Below are 27205 nucleotides of genomic sequence, written 5' to 3'. Positions count from 1 at the left end.
CTCGCCCTCGGACCCAAGACAACTCGCCCTCGAAAATCGAGGGCGAGCTGTCTCCGGGGTGACTTGTCTCGAGGGCGAGTTGTCCTGGATCCGTGTAGATCAGACGCCCGCTTGCGGGCGCCGGCCGCCATGAAGATGAGGCGCGCTTGCTTGGCTATGATGTTACAGCATTCATTTGAAGGGGGATTTGAAGGGATCTTCGTACAATAGCCGTCTACTAATATTGTATAAAATTTGTAAATCATAGCAAAATTTTGTATATATAATAAAAAAGAGGTTTAAAAGTGTTTTATTTATCGACACATGAATTTAGATCACTGAAATTTAACTGTAGGTATAAACAAGTCTCCTGTAGACAAATGGTATCATCCAGACTACATCCGGTTGAACTGTTGAACCGTGTGCACTATGTGAACCAAAGATCAGTAAGTACGATCGAGTGAACATAGGCGATTGTTTTGTTTCTGTGCTTGCTTGAGGCTGAGAAGGTAAGTCATTTTTCTTTTATGCGTGGAGTGTTATTTGTTTTTTCATGACACCCAGCCATTTCGGCAACATTTTGTCAAAACCACAAATTGATTCTTCATCTAACTGAGATATATATTGCGCTTGGCATGTATTGTAATTTATGTGGACACAATCGCACTAATTGCGTATTGCTGCATGCTGCCGGTGTGGCAATGGAAAGTGCCCCCCAGAGTTGCGCGCGTGCGCCCGCCCCTGCCCGTGCTGGACGCCTCCTCTCGGGGGAGCAACTACACCCGTTAGCAAACTGCCTCCTCCATCAACACTGTTGGTATTACTATTAACGTTAGAAAGTGCGTAACAAATTGTTTGAATATCTATGCAGCAGGCACATTCATAGTTGTGTAAAGATCACCGAATTTTGTCTTGAAAAGAGGGTGAACTGATAGAAGTTTTAATTAGACCTATCAATGTAAAAATAAAGAAGATTGCGAACAAGGTCGGGGTAGCAATATGTCAAGCCAATTGCCCAATGTTGAATGACAAGACTATAAACGTTTCACAGTATCTGTTACACTTTACTAGTAGTTTCTGTGGCGATCGTCATCGTTTGCAGAGTGATAAATGAACACCGCTCCGGGCCGAGAGGATACAAAAAGTGTGGCAAATAGGCCTACACACAGACACGAATGAGGCTGGTGTCACGGGCTGTGTGTGTCGATGCGACCATTTTTTTTTATTAGGCTCGCTAGCATGAACATGTTGCCCATACGAGATATATTGCATTATAAGCGGCAGCCACTCGCTTATAAGGTGGAGAAAGATTATGTATATAATGCCTACCTGATTTGGAGCGATGTTATCTCCTGGCTCGGGTAGATATCTTATTCTTGATGCCCAAGGCCCAAAGAACGTAAGGCTGGTGTTTCTTTGGGGTCATAGTTTTCTCTCTGTCGTGCAGCATGTGCATGCCTTTGGATACCGAAGGCAGTCCGTCGGTCGTCGAGTCAGTCTGAGTCAGTCCGAGTCAGTCTGAAGTCGCTCCCCACTATAGCATTATGCGAAATGATAAGTTCGCTCAAATGCTAGCATGTACTGTAGGCTCCTACATTTTATATGGCGAACACACCACTGTTCATAGAAAACACACACTCCAAAGATATACATCGTAGGTCCGCACAGAAGTGCAAGCGAAGGCCATATGACACAAGCCCTCTAAGCAGTAAAGACGAACTCTGATCTTTGGTTAAAAAAAAGATGGAGGATATCGGCATAGCGACCACTGATTAATATATACATTTGTATATCAAAATTCAAATATGGATGGCACTTCACATTTGGGGGGAGGTGCTCGACACGAAAGGAGGCACTCATTCCTGACTGACCAAGCCTGAGGGGAGGCAGTTTCTCCCAAAATCCCTAGTGATGAGGGCCTATGGGGAGGTGCGTACTCCTTAAAATTTTAGGAATGCCAGCCCAGTGCAGGCTCGCAGCTCTGGGGGCGCGTTCCACTGCTACACCAGGGCAGTGACGGTGTACACACTAACCTAACTGCGACCAGCAGTTTACAACTACACTGTATACGAGGCCGAGGGAGCGCCCCGGCCCGGGGTTAACACAAACCATGTTATAAATGTTTACAGGTTGGTGGATAGTGCACCCAGAGCTGAGGGTTCCCTGCATGGTGACATATTTGCTCCTGCGACAATTGCTCCCATAAAATATCTGCACGCTATTAAAGCCACACATAAATTCTACCCACTAACAACCCTAATCCTAACCCTCACGTTAACAGATCAAATTACAACTGTAAGCCAAAAACCCTATCACAACCCTATTAAACCCTAACCCTACTATTAAATCCTTGGAGAAAATAAAAATGTACAGATGTTATGTAAGATGAAAACTGCACCAAGGTTCGATGTCCTGTGCCAAAATTTGACTGTGCGCAAGAGCATGTAGTAGGTTTCTACATGTAGCTTGCAGTCAAATTTTGGACAGTGTTATGGTTGAATTATGGGCAGCTTGCAACTTAACCACTCATGCCGTGTAAAATTTGATTCCTTCAATAAATCAAGAAATGAGAATCTAGTCTCTTTCTGTCAAAATTGATATTTTTTTCTTGATTGCTTTTCTAAAGCATATTTCACTAAAGAGTGTGGATTTTTTGATTGCTTGTTTATTTCACCCAAGCATGTCATTTCCTTGAAGTGTTGAAAGTAAGAGCCAGAAATGTCACCAACCATCAACTCCCAATATGGATTGCCGAGAAGGTTCATCACCTCGTTGTTGTATTTTTTCTATCTTTCAGGAGAATCCATCATGTCAAATCAAGATTCCAGTTTTACAGACTCAAGTTTTGATACAAGTAAGACTTACATGTATTTTGTAGCTTTCAAATGTTTCGTGAATGAAGAATGTACATGACTGGATGTCCGCAGAGTCATGATTCTGTATGTTCTGCTGACAGTATCCAGATGTGTAACAGTTATCATTGGCTTCCTGTGTAAATTTTGTGGTGTTACTCAAATGACAATACTGCCACAATATACATGTGAATCTGATCCTACATGTACATGCATATGATACACTGCATCTGTGTATGTAAACATCTGTATACAATGTATTTAGCTAACAAGTCACGTCAGTTTGGCAAAGAAAACAAAAGTATACTGTAGATACTCTGTTTTCAGTGCAAAAAGACATCTTTTAATGGTTTTCAGTTGTCTTTGTATGCTACTAAATGACCAGGAATTCAAATTATGTTTTGTTTGTTTGTTTGTTTGTTTGTTTGTTTGTTCTAAAGAAGTCTTCCAAGTTCTGTGCTCTGGAGACTTCAACAAAAGCAGCTTGAAAGCAGTGAGGCAGTACCAGCAATATTGCAGTAAGATTAAACATATTTCAAATAGTGTACATCTCTCTCTCTCTCTCTCTCTCTGTCTTTAGGCTTCCAAGATGACCTGAAGATTGATGCTGGTGGAAGAGGAAGTCTGTCCAGACAGAACAGTGGTATGTCAGGTACAAAGGAAAATCTTAGATATCAATTCTAGGTTTATTACCAGTCTTTGGGTTTTTTTTTTTTTTTACAACTGTATGTTATTAAAGATATTTTAGTGCACATGGCAGATCAACTCATATATAGTTATATGATAACCACTAAAATGGTATCTCATGTGGAGCAAAGTTACTCATGTCAAGGGCAAGGATTAATTTATTGCGCATGATATCCGTAACCATACTAGGTGACATAACCTGATGAAATAAGTGCTGAGCTCATGAAATAGTTTGAAGTTCTTTCTTAGAATGGTTTATCAGTGGTACTGTTAAACAACATCAATGTTCTTAAATGACAAACAATAGGCAAGCAAAGAGAGAAGCAGTGTAAGGCGTAATTTAAAAAAAAATATTTCAAACAGAGCAAACCATAGATGACAGTGCACTCTCATCATATCGAACATGGTTGTAACAGAATTTTTGTTACAATGAAGGAAAAATTCAGGTCGCAAAATTTATCATCTATATATTTTTATATACTTTACTGTTAGGCTGCAACAAAGTTTCAATATGACAAGAGAAAATTGCCGGTCCTTTGGACTTTGTAAACAGGAGTCACCTGTATTATATATCTAGGCACTATAAAGTCACCATGTGCTGCATGAGCAGTGTCCTATTATTGCACTGATTGATTGTAGATGATGAGGATGATGCTGAAGCCTACAAGAGCTACAAGGACAGGAGGAGAAATGCACACACAGCAGCAGAGCAGAAGAGGCGAGATGCCATCAAGGTAAGCCATGTAATCCCAGTACAGTCTTAACCACTGTTATCTGACCATGTTGGGACCAGTGCCTGTCTGGATAAGCGATTTGGCTGGATATGGGAGAAACAATGTTTATACTACATATTTACATACATGTTTATGTACATGTTTATGTGGTTAGCTGCTGACCCAGTCGTAGTAGGTACTGTAAAACATGATATATTCGCGAATTGGAGCCGACGGCCTTTCTTGCAGCATGAAATTTTCGCGTATTGCCACTGGCATCCAATGCATGTTGTTTAGGCAAGAACTTTCGTGTGCATTGTAATTTCACGAATGTTGGCGCTCGCGAAATCAAAATGCACACCAACATTTCTCGTTTTACAGTATTTAAAGTAGCGTACTCCACAACAGTGGTGTCATCTGTGCCAGCCTACCTGAAATTACAGTACGTTTTTTATGGAAATTTGATCATTTTAATGTAAAATTCATGTTGGGGATATTTCAATTCGTAAATCATGTGAGTTAAATTCAACTTTTAATTGAGTTTGAAATCACTTTTTTTTTTTTCTGTCTTCACTGCGTGAACATGTATGGATGATAGAGAAGTCCAGGTAAGAGACGGCCAGATAATCGAGGTCGGACTGTATCTTCATTTCCCTAAGCTGTAGTCAGTGACTAGAAAATGTTATGTTACCTATGCCTTTTGAATGAGTAAGAGTTGATTTTTACTTTGACAAAATATTCCATGTAAAAGATAGCTGCAGATTGATTTGTAAGGGTGTGTTCTGAAGCGGTTAACAAAGAAGTTTTGGTAATGCCTTGCAAGTTATGTGTCGTATTGTGGAGAAATTAGGCCTTCAGTGATCACAGCTCATTTCAAAAGGCTGAGCAGAATACCTCTTGATTTTTTTTCATTCTTCTCCTTTTGTCCTCATAAACCAGAAAGGGTATGAAGACTTGCAGCTGATAGTGCCAACATGTCAACAGACGGACCAGGTTGGTTCTCAAAAACTCAGCAAGGCAACTGTACTACAGAGATGTAAGTTGACATGTTGTTTGACCCTTTTCTTTTTCAATATCCCCACAAAAGTGGGAATTTATTGCTGCTTGTAAATGAGAACATGAACTATTGTAGATATTTAGAATCGTAAAGAATGGGGCAAGAATTTCCATGAAGCAAAACTAGATACATGAATGTGATCCTTTCATGCATGGCATTCATATCCATTTCCTAATAAACAGTACTACAAAGGTTGAGCTTGCATACTTGCCCAATGACTTCTTGAACATCAGTGGAGAAAATCCCTTAATAATCAAATCTGTATGGTTTCTCTTACCCGAGAAGTTCAGACATGGATAAACTTTAGACAGAGGAAAAAGCAATGGCTTATTATTGTAGTTGGAAGGCAACTATTGAAAAAACTATATATTCATGAGGTTTTGATTTTTGTGAGTTTTATGAATCACTGCTGGGCTGCGAATTTAACATTACGCAAAAATATTGCCATACAGTATCGTATAGTAAAGTGGCATGCACTTACGATAGCCTCAGTGTCAAATCGCTAAAACAACATCTTGCAAAAATGTCTGTGAAAATATCTTTGGGCAGAAATAACAGCTTTTATGGCATGGGTATGTAGATTTGTTTCGAAGTCATGACAGACACGTAACTGCAGTAAAAAATAAAAATATTGATAAATGAAAAAAAATAAGTGTTGTTGAGTTATAACATGCCACCTGTGGTCAAATATTACACAGACATCAAACTCCATGGAACTCCAATTTTTGGCATCATTCAGTAGTTGGCTAATGCATGAGTCAAATATTGAAAAAGTCAAAGACTTTCATGTGGATCCAATGGATTCTATTTGGGCAAGGTTTAACCCCCACATTGCAATGGAAGGAAAGCAATATGATTGTTTTTGTTGTTGTTCACATCACAGCAATAGACTATATCCAGTACCTGGTGCAGCAGAAGAAGAAACAAGAGGACGAACTTGAGGCTCTACGCAAAGAGGTCATGGCCTTGAAGATCATGAAGGCGTAGGTTGGAGGGGATAGATGGGTGATAGGGAGTAGTTAGACCATTCTTTGGATGTTTATCTTCTTTGCTATCCTCATTCTCCTTAGTTTTCTCCTCTCCTGTACTCAAGCACTCTTCTTCCTTAAAGTGTGACTAGATTTGTAAGCATTCATCTCATTTGTTGCTTCCTGTCGATGCAACAGAATTGTGACAGAAAGAAAATGCAGTTACACAATTGTCACACATTAACTTTTGTTGTTACTTGCAGTGGTGGCAAAAATGAACAGGACAACTTACATGACTCCTTAGCAAAAGGAGAACCCCCCCCCCCAAAAAAAAAAGAAAAGAACAAAACAAAAGACAGAAAACATTAATATAGGCCATGTTCATGCACTAAAAACTAAACCGAACCGAACCATAAATTTACCATGCCAGATTGGGAGCGTTCAAGGGCTCTGTGGAGATAGCATACCTTAAATGAGCTATTTTTGGACCAGAGTCAGAGGGGTAACATGTTGCAACCAACACATTCACCTCACCAACTTACGCTACATACAGGTGTCCCTAACAAAGAGACTGAACTCTTGGTATTGTGACGTAGTGCATGTTACACACATTCTTCTCATATCAACAGCTGGTACAGTACGTTTTTGGAACCACTTTGCATTCAAATGTTCTCTGGCATGGTACGGTACAGTGCGATACGCTTTTGGAGCACATCATGAAGTGGCTCACTTTTAGCATGGTACGGTGCAGTACACTTTTGGAGTGTGCGAGCGCTCCTTTGGCAAGGGGATACAGTACAGTACAGTATGCTTTGGTAGAGCACTTGAATACACCCATGATATCCAGCAAGAATCTGAGATGTTGGCCTCTGTTTTCAAAGCTTGAGGACTACAACAATCTTTCTCAAGTTTTGGTTCATCTCAAAATATGTGATTAAAAACTACAGACCACTCTTTAAAATTCACCAGAGGATCCGATTGCAAGTGCAAATGTATATAAAATTTGTAAATGATGTTGGTGTTACTGATGGGTCATGCAGATCATATACATGTAGTGTATCAATCAGTATCATATTTTACCCCCAAATTCTAATTTGTTTGTATATGTTTGTATTTTGTGCATTTCCAGAAATTATGAGCAGATTGTAAAAGCACATCAGAGCACACCCGGCCATGGACACAACCAAGTCTCTGATCAAGTCAAGTTTAATGTGGTGAGTAACAGATGGGTTATCAATTTGCTTTGATGTCACAAGCATAAAGTCTTTTGCTCCAGTAAAGTCATTTGTTGTAATAAATTGTGTAGAACAGCTACTATCCTGCAACGACGACATTTGTTGCAATGACTTGTGTAGAATAGCCACTATCCTTCAACAGCCACATAAATTTTCACACTGAAACAGACAAGTGGTATATCTATAGCACAAATGCACTCAAGAACAGCAAACCACATATTTCAGAGAGAAATGGACAGATTTGTGGATATAGATGGAACATCAATTATGTATTTATTGGTTTAGGATTGATTGTATTTTTATTGGATTCAAATTTATTAACTTTACTGTTGGTCACTGGCATGTTTTTAATCGTTGATTTTTAAAAAAAAAATTTAATTTTAATTTAAAAAAAAATATATATATATATATATATATAGCTGTTAGCACTATTTCTGTAACTCTGTGAACAAACAATGTGAATCAAAAACATACTGCATGTGTGTTTATATGTTTTTATGTATGAATGTGTCTTTCTGTTCTTCAGTGGTCATTTGGTGAGTGTTTTGGTTTTTGTTTGTGACAGTTCAAGGCCATCATGGATGCCCAGTTTCAGACCTTCAATGCCACTATCTCAGTAGCCAGCTTTGCAGAACTCTCTGCGTGTGTCTTCAGCTGGCTAGAAGAGTACTGCAAACCACAGGTCAGGCAGAATGTTTGTGTATTTTGTTTAATCACGGGGTTAAAAGCCCTCAATCAGCCAAGAGGCTGTTTTTCAGACAGGCTGTGAACAAAGTATTTGACATAAACAGAACAAATCAAAGATATAGAATGAAGAAATTATATAAACTGTGTGGAATGCCCTTTAACTGACTAAGCTTCAAGGAATGTAGATTGAAAATCAATTTGTTTGTAAGGTTTTGCTGCAATCTCTTGGTATTAAGTATTCTGAATATTTACTGCCAAATATGTTTTACATATCCCACATTTCCCATAGTAATGGCATCATATGTGATCATAACAGTTTTTGATATTGGTTGTTATTTCTCTTGTGTATCTTGTATTGCTTGCAAAAATTTAAACAATTATTTTTTATTTATCAGAAATGCCAAAAATATGTTTCATGTTTTCAAAAAACAACTTCATGGTTGTGTTACTACATGTGTCTATTGCCAGGAAGGTAAGAATATTGTATTTCCACAAAAACATGCCTCTTCGGCCCTATACCTGCAATGCTGTTAACATGGTTGGCATCTTTGATTTACATACTATGAAACCAAATGAAAAGAAAATTATATGTTATATTTCAGTTGGAATTTATTGCATTCATATAGTTGTTTAAAGCTATCTCATGTGCCATGAAATTAGATAAGGGGTTTGAAGGCATTCTCGTAGTAGTCGTATCAGCTTTATGGATGCTAGAATGTACCAAGGTTCTGGAGAACTATATTACGATACATTTTAGTACTTAGTGACGAATGACAGCATACTGGTTTCTGTAAAAGAAGCACTAGGAGCTTTTCTTTGAGGTGTTCCATCTACGATCTTGTGACTCTTTGTTTGTCCCCACAGACACTTCGGGAACTGGTTGGAGAAGTTTTACGGAAAGCTGCAAATAATCAGCTTTACTAGGCAACAAAGTGTCGAATCTGCTCGATTCAACCAAAGACATTTCTGAAGATGTGCATATTTATCTACCATACTTGTGATTGTGGAAGCAGGAGAGAACAGCCAGAACAGAGAATTCACAAGCTTCATACAAGCACAGAAGAGCAGAGTGTGTGAAGATCACAGATTGAGTGAGGTTGCCACTGGCTGGAGGCCCACAGGTATTGGTGTGTATGCCACCCTTGGCCTAAACTCCAGCGGAAAGGTTTAGTTTCCAACTTTGTTTGAGGTTGTAACGTTTGTTCTCTGTCCTAGGCAGGTAATGCCCACATATGGAAATCATGAGATTCAACCTTGAGCTTGGAAGTGAAGTTGCTCTGGCAGGAGACAGCTAAACTTGTACTCTCTGAACTGTAGAGATTGTTCATGGAGCCTCTGCTTGCATAAGTGACCATTATTGTAGTTGTGACAAGTACAGTGTAGGAACAGTCTGTCAGTATTTTTATGCCTCCGCCACGAAGTGGTGCCGGAGGCATTATGTTTTCGGGTTGTCCGTCCGTCCGTACGTACGTCCGTACGTACGTCCGTACGTACGTCCGTACGTCCGTCCGCTTTCGTTTACGCGATAACTTGAGTAATATTTACTGGAATTTTACCAAACTTGGTCCAAGTATGAAGTATGATGGGGCAATTATTTGATTAGATTTTGGGTGAAATCGGCTAAAGGTCAAAGGTCAGAGGTCAAGGTCAAATCATGAAATTGTATCCGTTTACGCGATAACTCAAGACTGGATGGAGCAAATTTCACCAAACTTTGTTGGAGGATGATGTATGATGGGACAATTACTTGATTAGTTTTTCAGTGAAATCGGACAGAGGTCAAAGGTCAAAGATCAAGGTCAAATCCTAAAATTTATCTGTTTACGTGATAACTCAAAACTGGATGAAGCAGCTTTCACCAAACTTGGTCCAAGGATGATGTATGATGGGACAATTAGTTGAGTAGATTTTAGTGACATTGGCAAGAGGTCAAAGGTCAAAAGGTCAAGGTCAAATGCTACAAATGTTGCAATATCCCCCATATCTATGCAATGCCCAAAGGTATTTTCTTGAAACTTGGTGTGGACATGTACTACTGCGTAAAGATTCTCCAGAGAGAGTTTCATGTCATAAGGTCAAAGGTCAAAAGGTCAAAGGTTAGGTGAAAATGTTGCAATATCACTTTTCTTGCAAATGGTTCAATGTATCTTGGTGGAATTTGGTACATATGCATGTACTGTCTGGCAGGGATTATCTAGGGAATTTAGGGGTCATGGGTCAATAGTCAGGGGTCAAAGGTCAAGGTCAACTCCTCAAAATTTTACTATTTCCCTCATATACTAGTATATGCAATGCTTGTATTATTAGTTTCAAAACTTAATACATGCATTACCTAATGGAAATTCTCCGGGAAATTTCCAGCCAGAAGGTCAAAGGTTAAGGGTCAAAGGCCAGGTTTCAATGCCCCCCCCCAAAAAAAAAACAAAAAAAACACACACACACACACACAAAATCTATTTTGTACCATCATCACACTCTTTCTTCATACCTTGGAAATTACTCAATGCATAAACTTCCCCAAAATTCCCCAAATATGTGTACCTGCACTCTTAGAAAATTATACCAAACCCAGTTCAAGACATTTCTGACAAACATGTCATTTCAATATTTGGCAGTTATGTGAAACTGTCATGGATCACACATTGTGAAGACATTGTACTATACGCCTGTTGGGAGAATCATGCATTATGGCGGAGGCATCAGTCGCCATAGCGACATTTCTAGTTATTCAATACATTGTGTTTGTGGTTAGAATGTCCAAGGTTATTTTCAGAGTCAAAGCCTATTTTCGGAGTCAAAGCCTTAATTCTAGCTTTCCAAACCAGAAACTGCCAAAACGTCATCGCCATGACATTCCTGAACCTTCAGTGGGGATGCATTAAAATGCACAATGTTGAAATTAGGGAAAAAGTTTTCAAATGTAGGATTTTATATGAAGGGGATTGATACCCACAATTTGATTAAGTTGACCAACTGTGCATGAAGTCAGTCAAGAAAAATAATACTATTTTGTTGATTTTTGGTATTAAATGCCTGTTAAATTGCACTTAAGATATAGATGGGAAATATATTTGGATAATGATAGTGTGAGAAAATTGTAAAATGCTTGCAACTTCACAACACACAGGTGTGCATTCAACTAATTGATTCCAGAAAGTAAATAATTTACCACCTTTAAGCAAAGTGGTCTCTTCTACATAGAGAGATGAAATCATAGATTATCAGTGTCAGCTGCAAGAAAGAGGTTGTCATGTGTGCAGAACTGTCAGGTATACTGTAGAGACAATGCTAGCCCGTTGAGGATGAGTCCCGAGTATACTTGGGCAAGTGTCTATGGGAAATACTGTAGCAAAATCAGTCTGTCCTCAACGGGTTAATGTTGACAGGTTAATCAAACCAGAAGTGCAGAAGAGTTTCTATGCAAAAAGTCTGGGTCTGTTGGTAGGTGCATCGGGTCCTGTATTCCTGCCAATATTTAACAACCACTTGGAAGAAATCCCAATGGCTCAACTTTTTGTGACAGGGGATGTGTACATTAGTATGAACTACCTTTACAATAAGATGTATAAACAATCCTCTGAAACTATTTGAAGATGTATGTGTCCATTGTCCTAACACTACTTATGAAATTTTGACTTTGGTTAATGTGTGGTTTCATGAGCAGATATTTTTATTAGAATGTCATGTGTTGTTGTCAGTGCTTGCAGGTTAAGTTTTCATTTTGTGTTTTATGACAGTGCAGTCCCTGTGTCAATTATTTGTGCGATGATACAGTGTATATCTTGTGTATAAAGATAGTAAGTACATAAAGATTTATGGAAAATCATATTTGTTTAGCTGTTTTACAATTGTTAAGTTTTCGTATGTGACAAGCATTGTGCCAATGTTTGGATATCAACCAAAGTAGGCTAGTTTGCGCAGTGGCCTATAGCAGTTCAAAAAGTTATCCATCCTTCCCTTCCCAAACCATACAATCTTTGATTTGCATTTATTAAGTAAATTGAGGAGGAGACAGAGCTATGAGATATTCTGCTCTGTTATCCGCACAGAAGATGCTGGATACTTGTGTTTTAGTTCATGTGCCTGATATGGTCTCCCTTTTCTTCATTAACTCTTGACATGCCATGTTCATTCTGATTCACATTAGATGGAGTGCCATCAATTCCTCTTAGTCTAGGGGTGCGTTCAAGCACTCTAAAGCACATCAAAGCGAACTGAACCAAAGCGTACCGTACTGATTGTGCCAGATTTGGAGCATTCGAGCGCTCTGTTGAGAAACCGTACCTTTTGAGTTATTTTTAGAGGGGGTCATGCATTTTGTAGCAAGAGGGTAATCCAATACGCATGCTTAAACTTCTTACAGATGTCCCCAACAAAGAGAATGAACTCTTTATGTTATGATATATGTGTATGATATGCGCATTCTTCATATGAAAACTTTAGGTACACTTTTATTACCCTTTTGGAGCACATCGTGAAGTGGTCCACTTTTGGCTCGGATCAGTACGGTACACTTTAGGAGTGTTTGAGGGCTACTCTGGCACAGGTATGGTATGGTACAGATCGCTGTAGGAGTGCACTGGAACGCACCCTTGGCGGATTACTACAGTATGTTGTGCACATTATTGACTCCATTTGTCAGATAATTCCCCAGCATTTCAATTTTACATGTGTGCCCTTATAAAGAAAAATATACATGTATATGTAAACAACAAAAAAAAGAAAATGTTTTATGTACTGGAGTCAATTACAGGCATCACCTGTTAAACAAGATACTTGGTACCATAAATTTTTTTTTTCAATAACAGAAATACAATCTTAAAGATGGATGCCTGTGGTTTTGTTACTAACTGCAAACACTTGGGACTATAGAATGTTTATAATTAAAGCTGCTCTCGCAGATGAGAAAATTATCTTGTTATATATATCTTTGTGTTATAGGAGAGTGAATACTGTATACAAATGTAATATATGTAGTCATCTTGTTGACATGTATATTTTTAATCCCACATGCAAATCATTGACTTATCTTTTAGGAATATTCAGTTAATTGTGTACTCGCTTCCAGTATACAAGCTGTTTTAGATTCCTACAAGCCATGCAAGAGATGGAAGCATCTGCTAAATTTTATCATAGTTGAAGAATCGGTCACACCTTCTCCTACCTGCTGCATATCTGTTTTTTATGTTTGACAAGTACATGACACGTGCCACATGTTTACAAAATGTGTGCCCGGTTGTGCCATGCAATGCTTGTTAAAATATTCCTACTGGGAAAATAGCACATTAATGGAATCATCTTTTTTGGTTGAAACTGTCCCGGACTTTCTTCAATGCACCTGCGAGTCCATTACAACTTGATAACAGCTTTTGACGGGTTTGTATCCATGTTTTTGCAAACAGTTTGAATTAATGGTCTTGTAAATTAAGCAGTTATAGTTGTGCATTTGAAGAAAGAAAACAAATTCATAATTCAGACCATATCCCACTTTGAAGGTGCCTTAAATTGTCTGTCGGTATAATCAGAAGGCTTTTCACTATACGCCAGTTGAATGTAAACTCATGAGCATGTTTAGGACCATGTATATTCCACAATTTCAGAATATCATGACAACCACCATGTTACTGCATCTGTGTGTCATGTTTAGGTAAGAAAACAAAATCATGAGCCAGACATCTAATAATAGTGGGCAATGGTAGGTTATAGTGGCCCTTAGCTGACCTATGTATGAGACAGATTAAAAATGTATGCATTTCCATGTCTGCTGTTAATACATGTACATGTATAAAGAAATAAATTGTTTACAAAATAAAGCTTGTACAAGTGTGGTAGCCCCGAGTGTATCGTGTGGGTTGTGTGTACTTGTGCACTAACAGTACATTATTTACAAGACAAATAATCATCCTCTTCAACTCCTGATACAGTGCACTCCCGTTATAAAGAACACGGGTATAACAAAATTCCGGTTACAACAAAGTGAAAATTCAGCCCGCAACATCATGCGCTCTTTGCTTTTTTATTGTTTTATTTGTTCGGTTATAGCGAAATTTCGATACACTGTATAGCAAAAGAAAACTGCCGGTCCCGAGGACTTCGTTATAACGGAAGTCCACTGTACCTAAAATGTATTACAATGTACAACTACTGTACATGTACATGTGCATAGATATACTACAGTATATTTGTGCACACCCATACTAAAAATATCCCTATCAATTCCGTCATCACACATACATGTACAACATACTTCTTCAGTGAGTCCCTAGCTGAGGGAGTTCTTCCCTCACGATGGAAGAGGTCTAAACGAATTCCATTATTTCATTTCCCTTCGCCATCTTGCCACATACATTCGAAAGTCCAAGAAAAAGTTTTGAAAAATCAACTTGTTCATTAAAGATAAATGGTCTGCTCTCTGCAGCACAGTCGGGCTTCTGTCAGAGATAAACACTGCGCACTACAATAGCCTTTATACTGAAGGTAACGGATGACTGGTTTGTACTCGCTATCGACAAGAGTCTTTATACACAGGAGTAATTGTACATGTATTCTTTCCTGATCTAAAACGGGCTTTTGATAGAGTGGATACTTTGCATTATGTTACAAAAGTTAAAGCCTATAGGTTTATTTGAAGTCTGTCTTGCTAGGTTCCAAAGTTCCTGAAAAAAAAAAAGTCCTGAAGTTGCAACATTAATCTTACAATAAATTGTCAATAAATAGGCCCTATACACAACGTTGTTCCACAGGACTCCCATCCCGGTGCCGCTATTGTTCGTGATATAATTATACCAATGACATTATCGATCGAGAAATTTTTAATGAAAGAGAGATATTATTCAGAGGGGTGAAGGTTCAGGTGCAAGTTTCTTCACTTTGTCTCCCTCCCGCTCGTAGAGGGAGAGAAAGACAATTAGTGAAGAAACTCGCACCTGACGTAAATTTTTATCATAATGTACGGCTATACGTTGATGGATGACACAGTGTAGTATTTCTCACAATGATCGTTCCAAAAAATGCAAATGTGTTATATTGTGTTTTCAAACATTTGTATAATTTGATGTGTACCCTTGTGAGAAACGGGTGAGAAGTTTTTGAGGTGAGTTCGTTGGATAGATGTAGATGGTAAAGTCAAGGTCACGGCCATAATGGTGTCTTCACTGAATGCTGACGAGATAAGATTGAGACAGTTTTCTAAAAGATGGTTACGACTGATGTCACTTGCCCGGACGAGCATGCACTCGATTGTTGCTACGGAACTGTTGTAATTACTGTTACTGTTGTACATATTACGGGCAGTAGTTTTCCTATTGCCTACGTGTATGTAAGTCGATGCAAGGGGCGAGAGTCCTTCCGTCCAGGGTCAGATTAACAACCCTAATCTCCAGACAAAGGATGAGCACGACGGAAAGGATCCCACTCTTGATCACGGTTTTTGTGGAAATAGCTGCCAAACGCTTGTAGAGTGTCCTATTCAAGATCCGATGATTACCTAACTCGAGAACGCTGAGATAAGTGATGAGGGAAGCTATAGGCCTACATATAAAGACAAAGTATAGAGAGCAGGGCGAGGTGAAATCCAAACATCAAATATTATTATAGCAACGCAGGATCTGTAAACGAGCAAAAATTGTCCCGTAATGATGAACACCTTTCTGATGCTCATCGTTGGTGCAGAAAGTTTAGGGTATATCTGACATATTTTGGTCCCGTTCATATCCTTTAATGAATAGCACAATATATGCACTATATATATATATATATATATATATATATATGTATATATATATATATATATATGTATATATATATATATATATATATATATATATATATATATATATATATATATATATATATATATACATATATTGGCAGCAAAACTTGCACAGAGACGTGACTGATGTTGGGTTGCACCCCTTTAATTAAGCTCTCGGGCGAAATGCCCTTCTTCAGGATCTACAATGACAACAACATATAAAAAACCTCGGTGTAAAATCATACTAAACTTAACTTACCTTCGATACTACTATTATCCATTCAAAGATATACTCAACATAACAATAAATACAAAATTGCAACGCATTTTGCTTTAAGCTTAATCAAAGGGGTACAACCCAACAACAGCCACGTCTCTGTTCAAGTTTTGATAATTATATTATACATATATATATATATATATATATATATATATATATATATATATATATATATAATTATGCATAACATGAGAATACTGATCTGTTTGAACATTTCTCACCCTCCAATAATTGTCCCTATTTAAGGTTTATATATATATATATATATATATATATATATATATATATATATATATATATATTTCACCTCTGTATTGATTGTTTGGTTTTATGTAGATTATATATATGTAAGAGTGCTGGTTTTATGTGTCGGTAGCGTGGTGTGCACTCTCAACTATAGTATACGATGTCAAGCCACAGTCGAACATTAGTTAATGCAGGAGACAAGGTGGTGGTTCCAAGACATACAATTTAGTTTATTAGATATAATGATCAGGAATTCCAGAATGGTGCATAATACTGACGAGGGAATATTGTTGGTAGTATATATAAAGAATACTGTTCCACTCCTTCTTGGCACATGACCGAACAGAGTCGGGGCCGGAGTAAGATTGATTCTTCAACTCCAGAAGCATAAGATATATAGGGACATGAATAGAAGTTAAGAGATTAGTAGGAGAGGGTCTATGATGTGGGGATTATAGGTTCATTGAACAGTACTGTGCAAGGGACTGGTGGTGGGAATTGTAAACACAGTTGGTCTGAATTTACTTAAACTTGATTGAGGACAAAGGGAAGGATTAACTATTGAGTAGAGATTAACCAAAGTAATAACAAAGATGGTTGGGTTCTGAATGGAAGTTTCATTGGAGGTTTGATGGTCTTGTTAATAAAAGGATATGAGACTATAAAGCTGGGAAGTGTTCATAGGGTTTGGATTGGACTGGTCGTATATCTAGACAGTATAATTGGGGCAGGAAATGAGGATAAATTCTTAACTTGGTCAATCAAGAGACACTTATAAATTACATGAGGTTTGTTCTGTTTTAACGTATAAACTCCCTATTTCTCCATCTTACATATATATATATATATATATATATATATATATATATATATATATATGTATGTATATATATATATATATATATATATATATATATATATATATATATATATATATATATATATATATATATGTATATATATATATATATATATATATATATATATATATATATCCCTAGTTGGCACCTTAGGGAGACATATTGGGGGGAAGTGTCTTCATTAGGGAGACAACTGGTCATTAAGGAGACAATTTTCGTGTCTCCATTGCGTAAACTGCCATTGAACATGTAATAATAAATTTGCATATAAAACAAATGGAAATGTCTTCCAAATGACCCATCTAGGAGTATATATATGTATGTATATATATATATATATATATATATATATATATATATATATATTTCACCTCTGTATTGATTGTTTGGTTTTATGTAGATTAATTTGTTGTATTTTGAATGTAACTATTATGCTTGAATATGAATGTTGTGTTGTATGTATTTTTAATGTGGTGTGGACCCCTATCAAAAACAGGCATTGACTGAATAGATTCATCCAACCCATGAGTGGTGAATGAATAAATAAATAAATCCTCCAAATTTTGACACCATCGAATTATTCATTGTGCACTAAAAATTGCTCTCCACTGTTGGCTCACCATAATAATCATCCTTTAGGTCAGATAAACACAGACATTTTGCCAACCGTTGTTAATACATTTTTATCATTATTCTTATTATTCTTATGGGGGAGGTGCACGGAGGCATTAGAGCACCATCTTTGTACGTACTGAAATATTAGGCTTTCGCTACGCACACACATACACACACAAACGCACATACCAACACCCACTAGTCATACGGCCAACGAGTTCGACAGTGCAGCCCACGAGTCATACAGCCCATGCCCTCCTCACTAGGCAAGACCAGAATCCGACACTTACCTAGGCAAACAAGGCCCACGAGACCGACATTAGTGTGGGCATTTTTGTTTGTTTGTGTTTGGTTTGTTTGCTTGTTTCGCTAAGTGTCTAACTCGCGGGCACCTGCATGTTTGCCTAGTGTCGACCTCATGGGCCTTATTTGCTTAGTGTCGAGCTCATGGGCTGTGTGACTCGTGGGCTGTATGACTCGTATAGATGTTGAACCCATGACGTGCATTCATGGCTACCATCGTCCATGAAATATTACACTTTAAATTCATCGAAAAGGTTTATTCTGTTTCTCTGTTTCACTGGGAACACGTTCAAAAGTTAAGAATTATTTTGTCGGCTACTGTACGAAGGAAGGCCTTGGAGTGATTTAGGGATTACCTGACGGATAAGAAACCTGCATCTTATGTCACTCTGAATAGCTGATACATGATTCTTCCCTGAAGCCTATCAAATGTGGCGTTCCACAAGGTTCTCTTATGATAGGACCCCTCTTTTTTCTTTGCTATATATCCATGACATTTCTTTCTTTTCGTAACCTTTGAATTCATTTTATTCGCTCACAACTCGAGCGTCAATTTTACCTACATAAAGATCCATCATTCTTCTCATCACCACCAATAATGAACTCATCCTTCTAAAGATAAATTGATCTACTCTACCGTTATTTTTTTTCTAAATTCACAAATAGAAAAAAAAAATCATTGAATGGCATTAAGCAATTTACTTGGAAATCTTCCTGATGAAATAACGCGTAACTATGATAGGTCTTCCTAGCATGCATAATAAATATGTTCTATAGATGAATTATTCTGAATCTGAATATTCATCCAAACTCCATTAAAACAACTCATATCAAGGATTTCAGGAGTTATTTACAGATTTGAAACATTTCTTTCCATAAATATTTTGATTATGCTGTACTCGGCCATTTTGTACATGTATTACCCACTTGATTTCTTAAATACATATCGCATGGGGCAGCTCAGCCAAAATTTTGCCGAACAAAAACTTTGTAATTCAGAATTTAAGAAAATAATATTCATGGTCGCAATATTGCGTAAACTCATGTTACATGTATAAAAGCCAAATACAAAGGGATATGACTAAACTGAATAATTTATTGTGGTATCTTGTAATTCTTTCGTAGTTTTATGCCTTAACCTTGCGACATCCCCTAAAACCATTGCTACTACTATTGTCTGTGTATAATTATCATACTTCAATGGGTCGAAAGGTCTAGTCTATCGTCCTGTTCCTCTGTTTTTGCTTGGTGTATAAGGTCAACTGTAAGTTAACAATAGTTTTACACTTCGGGTCCATCAATGTTAAAAAAAAATAAATAAATAATAATGATGATAAGTAACTAAAATTAAGCCATAACTATTCAGCTATCTCGATGTATCTTAAGACACACCGTTGCATAACTGTTGTTGTTTTGTGTCGGTTTATAAATGTACTAAAGGTTCCTTCTCTTTTCCATTCTTCCCATCCCGCTAGTATGACCATACATTTCTGTGTTCTACTTTCATATTTCCCTTAGTCTATCGTAATAGATAACGAATATTACGGAATACTTTTTTTCATAATGACCCCAAATTGTTGAATTCTTTAAATACTGAAATGCAACGAATACCCGGATGTTACTTTCTTTAAAGAGGGTAATCTCCTACGACCTACTTGATTATTGTCTTCGTGTCAACTGTTAAATTTTGTGTTAATCATTATACGAATTATGTTCCAAACTTCAATGTGTTCATTTTGTGTCATAATTATGTTAGTGGTGAAAGTAGAGTATATGTGAATCTAACAAATTAATGTCAAGTTTTGGCAACCATTTTGGTGGACATCTTAAAGAGGCCTATCAAGCCTTCAACGATGGCATAGAGGCATGGCACCCACGGGTTCATCATCTACGAACAAGACAATAGGCGGAGATTAAAGCAATGCTCAGCTTCTGGTACCCAGTCTATTCTATACACGTACTTTTTTTTAGCACTTTTTCTGATGATCACGGCTTCCGCTATATGATCTTGCCAAGGAGGTGGGGAAGAGTCCGTACTATATTCCACAGTGTGTTCCTGATACTGCGTGCTCTAGCAATACTCTTCAATCCAGCTCTCGTGCGTGCTCGCTGGTTTTTGAGCAGCTTCTGGATGTCTCGACTACGGCCGGCGGCGTGTGCTCACAGAACTCAGAGTTCTGTGCGTGTGCTGACAAACAACATTCGTTTTCAAGGGAACAAAAGTTGCGCACGGCGCGCCCGGAAAGTCGCTTGAACTTTTGACCGGGACTGTCAAACAAGTGCAAGTAATCCTCATAGGAGATTCGCATTGACCTGCTAGACTCACGTAGCACAATCTGTAGTAAAAAAATAAAAAAAAATAAAAAAATAATAAAAAAATAAAAAATTAAAAAAAATTTATAAATCACTTAGTGCATTCTTGAGATGTGTTGAAATTATCACGAGCTCATGGTATGTGATTGTCGCTATGGAGGCCTACTTTAATCCGTGTAAACTTGTGTAAGTCCACGAAGTTTCTTTAATTCTGCGGCTGACTTGTTTTAAAAACTACTGTACTACAACTGCGTGTTTGTGTTGGCCGTTAGTGCATGTCATGGGGCAAACTTCCTTGTTTTCCACTCCTGCAGTACGTGCAGTCGGTCTTGCTGAAGTACTGAGGAACTGCATTATATAGGATCTATATATTCTTCTTTATGTTTCAAAATTATATGGCAAAAGACAGATTATTAAATTGGCGAAATGGATACATACATTATATATAGATGGTTATAAATGGATAGATTGATTGAAAAAATAATAGAATATTGATATACGTATAGATTGTATGGATTTTGGTTGAAATATTCCGAAGACTAGAAGATTATAAGCCAGAGCATGAAAATAAAAAGGAAAACAATTATCTCCTGAGAAGAAAAAATGATGCATCACAAAATATTCAAAAATAAATGAAGAAAAATATTCCTAACGGAGTCACAATTTACCTAGCGTTCGGATAAACAGTCGGGTTTAGATAGTCTGTCTGTGATTGTGACCGGTTAAAAAACAAACAAACAATTATATTTCAGGCTTGAAATAATTACGAATTTCCAAACTAAACACCTTAAGAGGAAGGTGATGGAAGAGATGTATAAGCAAACACTCTGGCTGGTGCATGCAGAGCTATTATATGATATGACAGAAATGTTTCAGTTCTAATTTATACGCGTCATTTGTAACGATTATAATTATTGTGTAACCGGACATGTCACATCCTTTCTCTGAAACCCTCTCTTGCTGTAATAATTTGCAAAGGGAATCGAGGAGCGATCGAGGTCGTCAGACGATCTCGAGATAAGATGGTATAAGCTGAGAGAGCCTCTTTGAGCCACCACCACTAGAATTTTCACGGAAACTTGCACCCTTCTGCCTTGCTGGCCGTGTCAGCCTAGGAAAGAGTTCCTCCTATTCAACTCCAGCGGTTGCTGTAACAACATCGTCAAGGGTCTTAGGAAAAGGCTAGTGTGACTGAGAACCGCGACCGACGACGGACGACTACAACCAGACAACGGGTATACTGTAGTTAGATGACGGTGAAGTCTGCTGTGGAAGTCAACGGGGAAGTTAGTTTCCACAAACAGGGAGCTACCGCCTTCCTAGCTCCATGAACGGGATAACCATACGACAAACACTGTAACTAATGGTCTGTAGCGGTCACGTTTGAAGGAAGATAGATAAGAGAGCGAGATCTCACTGTATCGATAGGCCCTACACTCGATAGTATACGCGCTTTTGCGAAATGACCTGATCGCTTTCGTAGTAAAGTGACAGCGATTAGTATGGCCGTCACAGCGGCTGAGGCTATCCGTAGCCTGTGGCTGTGTGGAAGTCGACGAATGTCGAAGTGTAATATGTGTGTCTTTGCCATCTTAGTGGTATTCACGATGTGCTACTTTCTAGTGAGTCGATATGATTCCCTTGTTCCTACAGACGTTGGATCACCAAAGCACGAGTACGCTTCGATGTCGATGAATACAGACAGAACAGGTAGGTCTGTTGTTAGACGGATAATTCGTCTGTCCGAAGGAGTTTTGTTGTCATTTTTTTAATCATTTTTTTTTTACTTGTAAGGCCTTAGGTTCTCCGTAGTAGACGAGGCCGGTTTAGACATCTGTGGTAATTTTGACATTTCTGTGACATTCGTGGTTATTTTTGACATTAGTGGTCGATTTTTACATTAATATTTGTGGGCTCTGAAGCCAGACGTCTCTCCGCGAAACACGACGACAAGATACACACGTCCACGCCAATCTTTCGGTCAAGTCTATTCGACTGTATCATGTACTTACGTTTGACCGTAAATCTGTGTGCCGCCGAATTAGTGTACAATGTGCGTCTCCTCCTCCTCTTCCTCCTCCTCCTCCTCCTCCTTCTTCTTCCCCATTTGCCTTCTTCAATCCTTGAGATTCCTGCAAATATCCAGATGTTCAAGTTGTGTGTTTGACAACCTTCACTTGGATTTCTGAGCAAATTGACAGTAATTACACAAAGCCAAAGGGGTAGAAAATGAACAGATTTTGAACACAATGAAGATTTAATGACCCAATGACTTTCGTACTTTCACCTTGCATTCTGCGAAAGTCCTTTCAACTCTGTTTATATCATTCGTCCCTATACTTCAGCCTTCCATAGCATTTTCGACACAAGAGGTCAGTTCCTATACAAACATGTACAAATAGATACGTTTTCATGTCTGTGCAAGCTAGCGTAAACGAGAAATCAAAGGGGGAAAAAAATCATAGTTTTCAAGGTGAGAACGCCTCGTTCTGGGTCAAAATGGCAGCATAAACAACAGCAACAGAGAAAAGAGAAGAAAATGAAGCAGGGTTTCATTTAGTGCTGCGTTATATAATTCCGGTGCATATTGTTCCAAAGTCTAATCAAGGTGATGTCTTTTTGTCATCGTGATTTGACTTTGTGAAATGATTTGCAACAAAGAGAATGTCAATAAAAGTCGTTTTTGGTGACTACATTATCGAGCCTACATCAACCTTGAGTGGTACTGTATTTATGTTCATATAGTTTTTTTTTTGTTGTTTTTTTTTTTTGCGTGGACGGCGTTCCGAGAGGCTACTTTAGTATCATGATTAACGAGCACTGAGAATTTTATATGAATAAAATATACTTCTACAGGGCAATGCAATCACTTACAAGGATTAATTCTATTCCTGTCACATCTTATCTGAACTATGCATCCGCAGCATTGTGTGTGTGTGTGTTTGTGTGTGTGTGTGTGTGTGTGTGTGTATGTGAGTGTGTGTGTGTGTGTGTAATTATGACTCAATTCAGCTTGTGGTTAGAAGATCGGTCCATGCTGTACAGAGACGACAGGCAATGTTGCTGAAAACAATTTCAACCACTTTTTTTCTTTTAACAAAGAGAGAAGTTACTGTCAAATGTTTTGAATTATCATTTGCCATGAAAACCGGCTTCAGAGCTCAGCGCTAAAGAAAAGAAAAGAAAAGACAAAATTTTTGCCTATGTCTCCATGTATGATGGAAATGGTAGAAAATTGAACCACACACGCACACGCACGCACACACATACCCACAACCATTTATTTGTAATGTTTATATGTTTATATACTTTGGTTGCATACTTACTGACAACCTGGAACACAAACATAATGAGTAATTGTGTGTTCATATTGATTAAAAAAGAAGTATTTTCTTTTCATTTTTTCCCGCATGCAAAACCCTCCCCCTCTTTTGTACATCATAATATAAGTGATCATAATTCATCGTTGTGTATAGTGATCATAATTTTATGCTGTGGTAAAACCGATTAGTCCACAAATTCTTTCACTGTGAGCCTTTCCTAAAATTGAATCGTTATAGATATACAAGTGGTTCGAATCTCTGGCACGTGGCTAGACAAACAGAGAAAGTCCCTGTAATTTTGTTTTAGATATAAAAAGATACATGTGATAAGAACACTGTTTACTGGTCATGCATCACCACATTGCTGTCATCAATATTATGTGCATTCACTCTTTGTTTTAGAGTTGATTTTCAAATAAGTAAAACTTTTCAAAGTTTTTAGCAAAATTAAGAAGGAATTGCAGAGCTCCATACGTTTCTTAAGAAACAGTGATTTTAGTTACGACCAACGTTTGCGAATAAGATGAGATGTTGATGTTAAAATTGTTATGACGTCACAACCTTTTCACTAATTTGTATACAAGAATAGTACGGTGTATACTATTAAAAGAGAAGAGTTTGTAGTCAAAAGTTTAGCGACTGCAAACCCTCTCCCTATGAGAAATATATATATATATATATATATATATATATATATATATATATATATATATATATATATATATATATATATTTATATATACATATATATATATATCAGTATTGATTAGTTGTTACAACAAAGTTATCGTGTCAGAGTTTGCTTGTCAAAAAGTAGATTAATTTCATTTTTGTGTGCATCTGAGTGATAGACTTGTAAATCAATGAAATCATCACCGTCTACAGACCTGCGTGCTTCAAACAGCTTCGTGTTAACATGCGAATCTGGAAGGTCCAAAATGTGATGCAACGCATATGGTATTTTGATATTCGTTTTTACCGGAAACAACTTCAAACATGGAACGAAATTGCACTTTAAAAATCCTTACTAGAGTATACAATTTGTGCTTTTATATCGTAACAGAACATCGGAAACAGTCTGTTGAAGGAGTATTGGACACAGAAGAAGACCATCATAACTCAGATTCACTGAAAGAGGTGAGTGGATACGCAGTGAGCGAGTCACAACATTTGATTTTAATAAATGTCGCAAAAAATATTAGAAAGAAAGGTATAAATCTATGCCGTTTCCAGATGTTCTGCCTATAAATGATATTGAGTACTACTGTCCTGATTGCTGGACTCGTCAGCTTGTGGCCATTTCTCGTATACCCCTCTCATGTCTGATACAACACTCGGCATGGTGATTTGTCAACTGTCTGACCTTTTATCGTCAGGCTATACAGAGAATTACCTGTTACAGGCAGAGATTTCTCATTATTTGCACTTACAATTCTTACAATTATCACAATTCTTGTAAGAACAAAAACGTCACGGAAGAAGAATACTTGGGAGTAAATGTTGATTATTCATTGTGAGATAATTATGAATATACAATAATGTTCAAGTACTGCATGCTTTCCCCGTTATGAAGAATCTGCCATAGACCAGTGAAATCTCTTTGTATTTCTGTCAAATTCTTTGTTTAACTTTGTGAATGTTATCATCACAGAAATTACATATATACGACATATATTTGTCTTCTTATACGTCGAACTAATGTAGGTCAGGGATGGAAAGGAGATACCAGAAGACCAACACATCGCGACATTGAAAGAGAGAACATCGTGGCTCCGAGAGCAGTGCGCCCTCACGGCAAAGTCCCGAAAGTCACGAGATGTAGCCGTTTATCCGCCTGAGAGTCTCATTGTCAACGAAAAGCACAAAATTCTCTACTGCAACGTGCCAAAGGTAGGATGCACCAGCTGGAAAGCAGTCTTTCTCAAGATGGCGGGGTACGATAAATACAACATTTCAGCAATGGATCACCTGGGGACAAATAGAAAAGGCAGAATTTACCTCGACTACCTGCATAAGTACACAAATATCAGCCATCGCCGATATATTCTCAAAAACTACGTGAAATTCATGTTCGTTCGTCACCCGTACACGCGATTACTCTCTGCCTTTCGAAGCAAATTGGCGCCAAACGTTTCGTATTCTTTCCGTTATCGTAAGGCAAACGGGGCTCATGCCCCATGGATTAGCACGTACGGAAAGACGATCATCACAAAATATCGCGGAGCCGAAGAAGGTGCACGAGTCAGTTCGGACTGGAGAAAAGAGTATGACTTGACATTCGCGGAATTCATTCGATTCGTCATAGATCCAGACACGGACTCTTACAATAAACACTGGTCGGATATGTACTCCATGTGCTTGCCGTGTGACATAGAGTACGACGTCATAGGGAAATACGAAACAATAAGCGAAGATGCGCCATACGTTTTACAACTGGCCAATGTCGCTCCAAACATCAGTTTCCCAACGCCAGCACCGGGGTCCGCTACAAGTAGTTCGAGTCCCGGAACAGCCGAACGCATTTTTCGGAGTGTGCCACAGGATCACCTTTCGAAATTAGCAACACTTTACTCAGAAGATTTCAGACTGTTTCATTATGACCCTTCCCCATATGAACATGATTGACCCATTCAGTTCCAGAATCTACATTAATTTCTGTAGTTTGGTGCTATATTGTATCATTGAGAGTGTTATTATACATTGTTTAATGAAATCTTTGAAGGCTTCCGTGGCGGTAGAACACTGGGTGGTAGAAGGCTTAACAGTGCACCACGTATTCTTTCTTAGGTATGTACAGTATATGGCCCTGAAAGGGCCTAGCCACTCCCGACGTGTCGGCAAGCATGTTCTTGCCGTTTTCAAAAAAAAAAAAATGATTAGAATTGGAGGGAAAATCCGGCTTTAATAGATACCCAAGAAAGATGCACCTTCTACCACCCTATGCATTGTTATACTGTACTTTACAAGATAAAATCACATTTTCTCATTGTTACAACATTTTCAACATATTTTAGTCCCCAAACGATCCCAGTGGATGGGTAGATTGATTGATTCATGATGATAGTTTTGAATCGAACGATCAAGGCAAATAAGGAAACCGTGTAATGACTGTTTTACCGGTAAAATCCTCCTTTACTAACGAAATATCGTGATGTTGTTACCGATACTACCTTGCCATATAGAGTGCGTTGTGATGCCAGATAATGTGTTAAAAACCCTCAATCGGAAAATGCACCGCCATGAAGAAATCACGTTACATCTGTGTTCGTTAAAGGGGAATGATACCCAAATCTATACATGTACGTGTATTGAGTATTTGCAGCAATGTCACACA

General features: G+C 38.0%; 2 protein-coding genes across 3 annotated transcripts; both read left to right on the top strand.

Annotated features, from left to right (window-relative positions):
* Positions 1-436: 436 nt before the first annotated feature.
* On the top strand, positions 437-9236 carry LOC140237635 (max-like protein X). Of its 2 annotated transcripts, none has more exons than XM_072317562.1 (9): positions 437-488; positions 2777-2833; positions 3412-3474; positions 4158-4252; positions 5171-5267; positions 6172-6271; positions 7386-7470; positions 8057-8173; positions 9043-9236. In XM_072317562.1, the coding sequence occupies exons 2-9, from the start codon at positions 2788-2790 to the stop codon at positions 9100-9102; spliced, it is 663 nt and encodes a 220-aa protein (XP_072173663.1). In that variant the 5' UTR covers positions 437-488; positions 2777-2787; the 3' UTR covers positions 9103-9236. The 2 variants fall into 2 exon arrangements, with proteins under 2 accessions (XP_072173663.1, XP_072173662.1); XM_072317561.1 differs by having other exon boundaries at positions 3412-3483.
* A 12997-nt stretch (positions 9237-22233) lies between these two features.
* On the top strand, positions 22234-26496 carry LOC140238131 (carbohydrate sulfotransferase 11-like). The gene is made up of 3 exons (XM_072318064.1): positions 22234-22258; positions 24935-25008; positions 25576-26496. Exons 1-3 carry the CDS (start codon positions 22234-22236, stop codon positions 26494-26496), a joined length of 1020 nt encoding a protein of 339 aa, XP_072174165.1.
* Positions 26497-27205: the final 709 nt, after the last annotated feature.

The sequence above is a fragment of the Diadema setosum genome, chromosome 14 (assembly GCF_964275005.1).
Source record: "Diadema setosum chromosome 14, eeDiaSeto1, whole genome shotgun sequence".
Taxonomy (NCBI): domain Eukaryota; kingdom Metazoa; phylum Echinodermata; class Echinoidea; order Diadematoida; family Diadematidae; genus Diadema; species Diadema setosum.
This window is presented reverse-complemented; position numbering and strand designations above follow the sequence as displayed.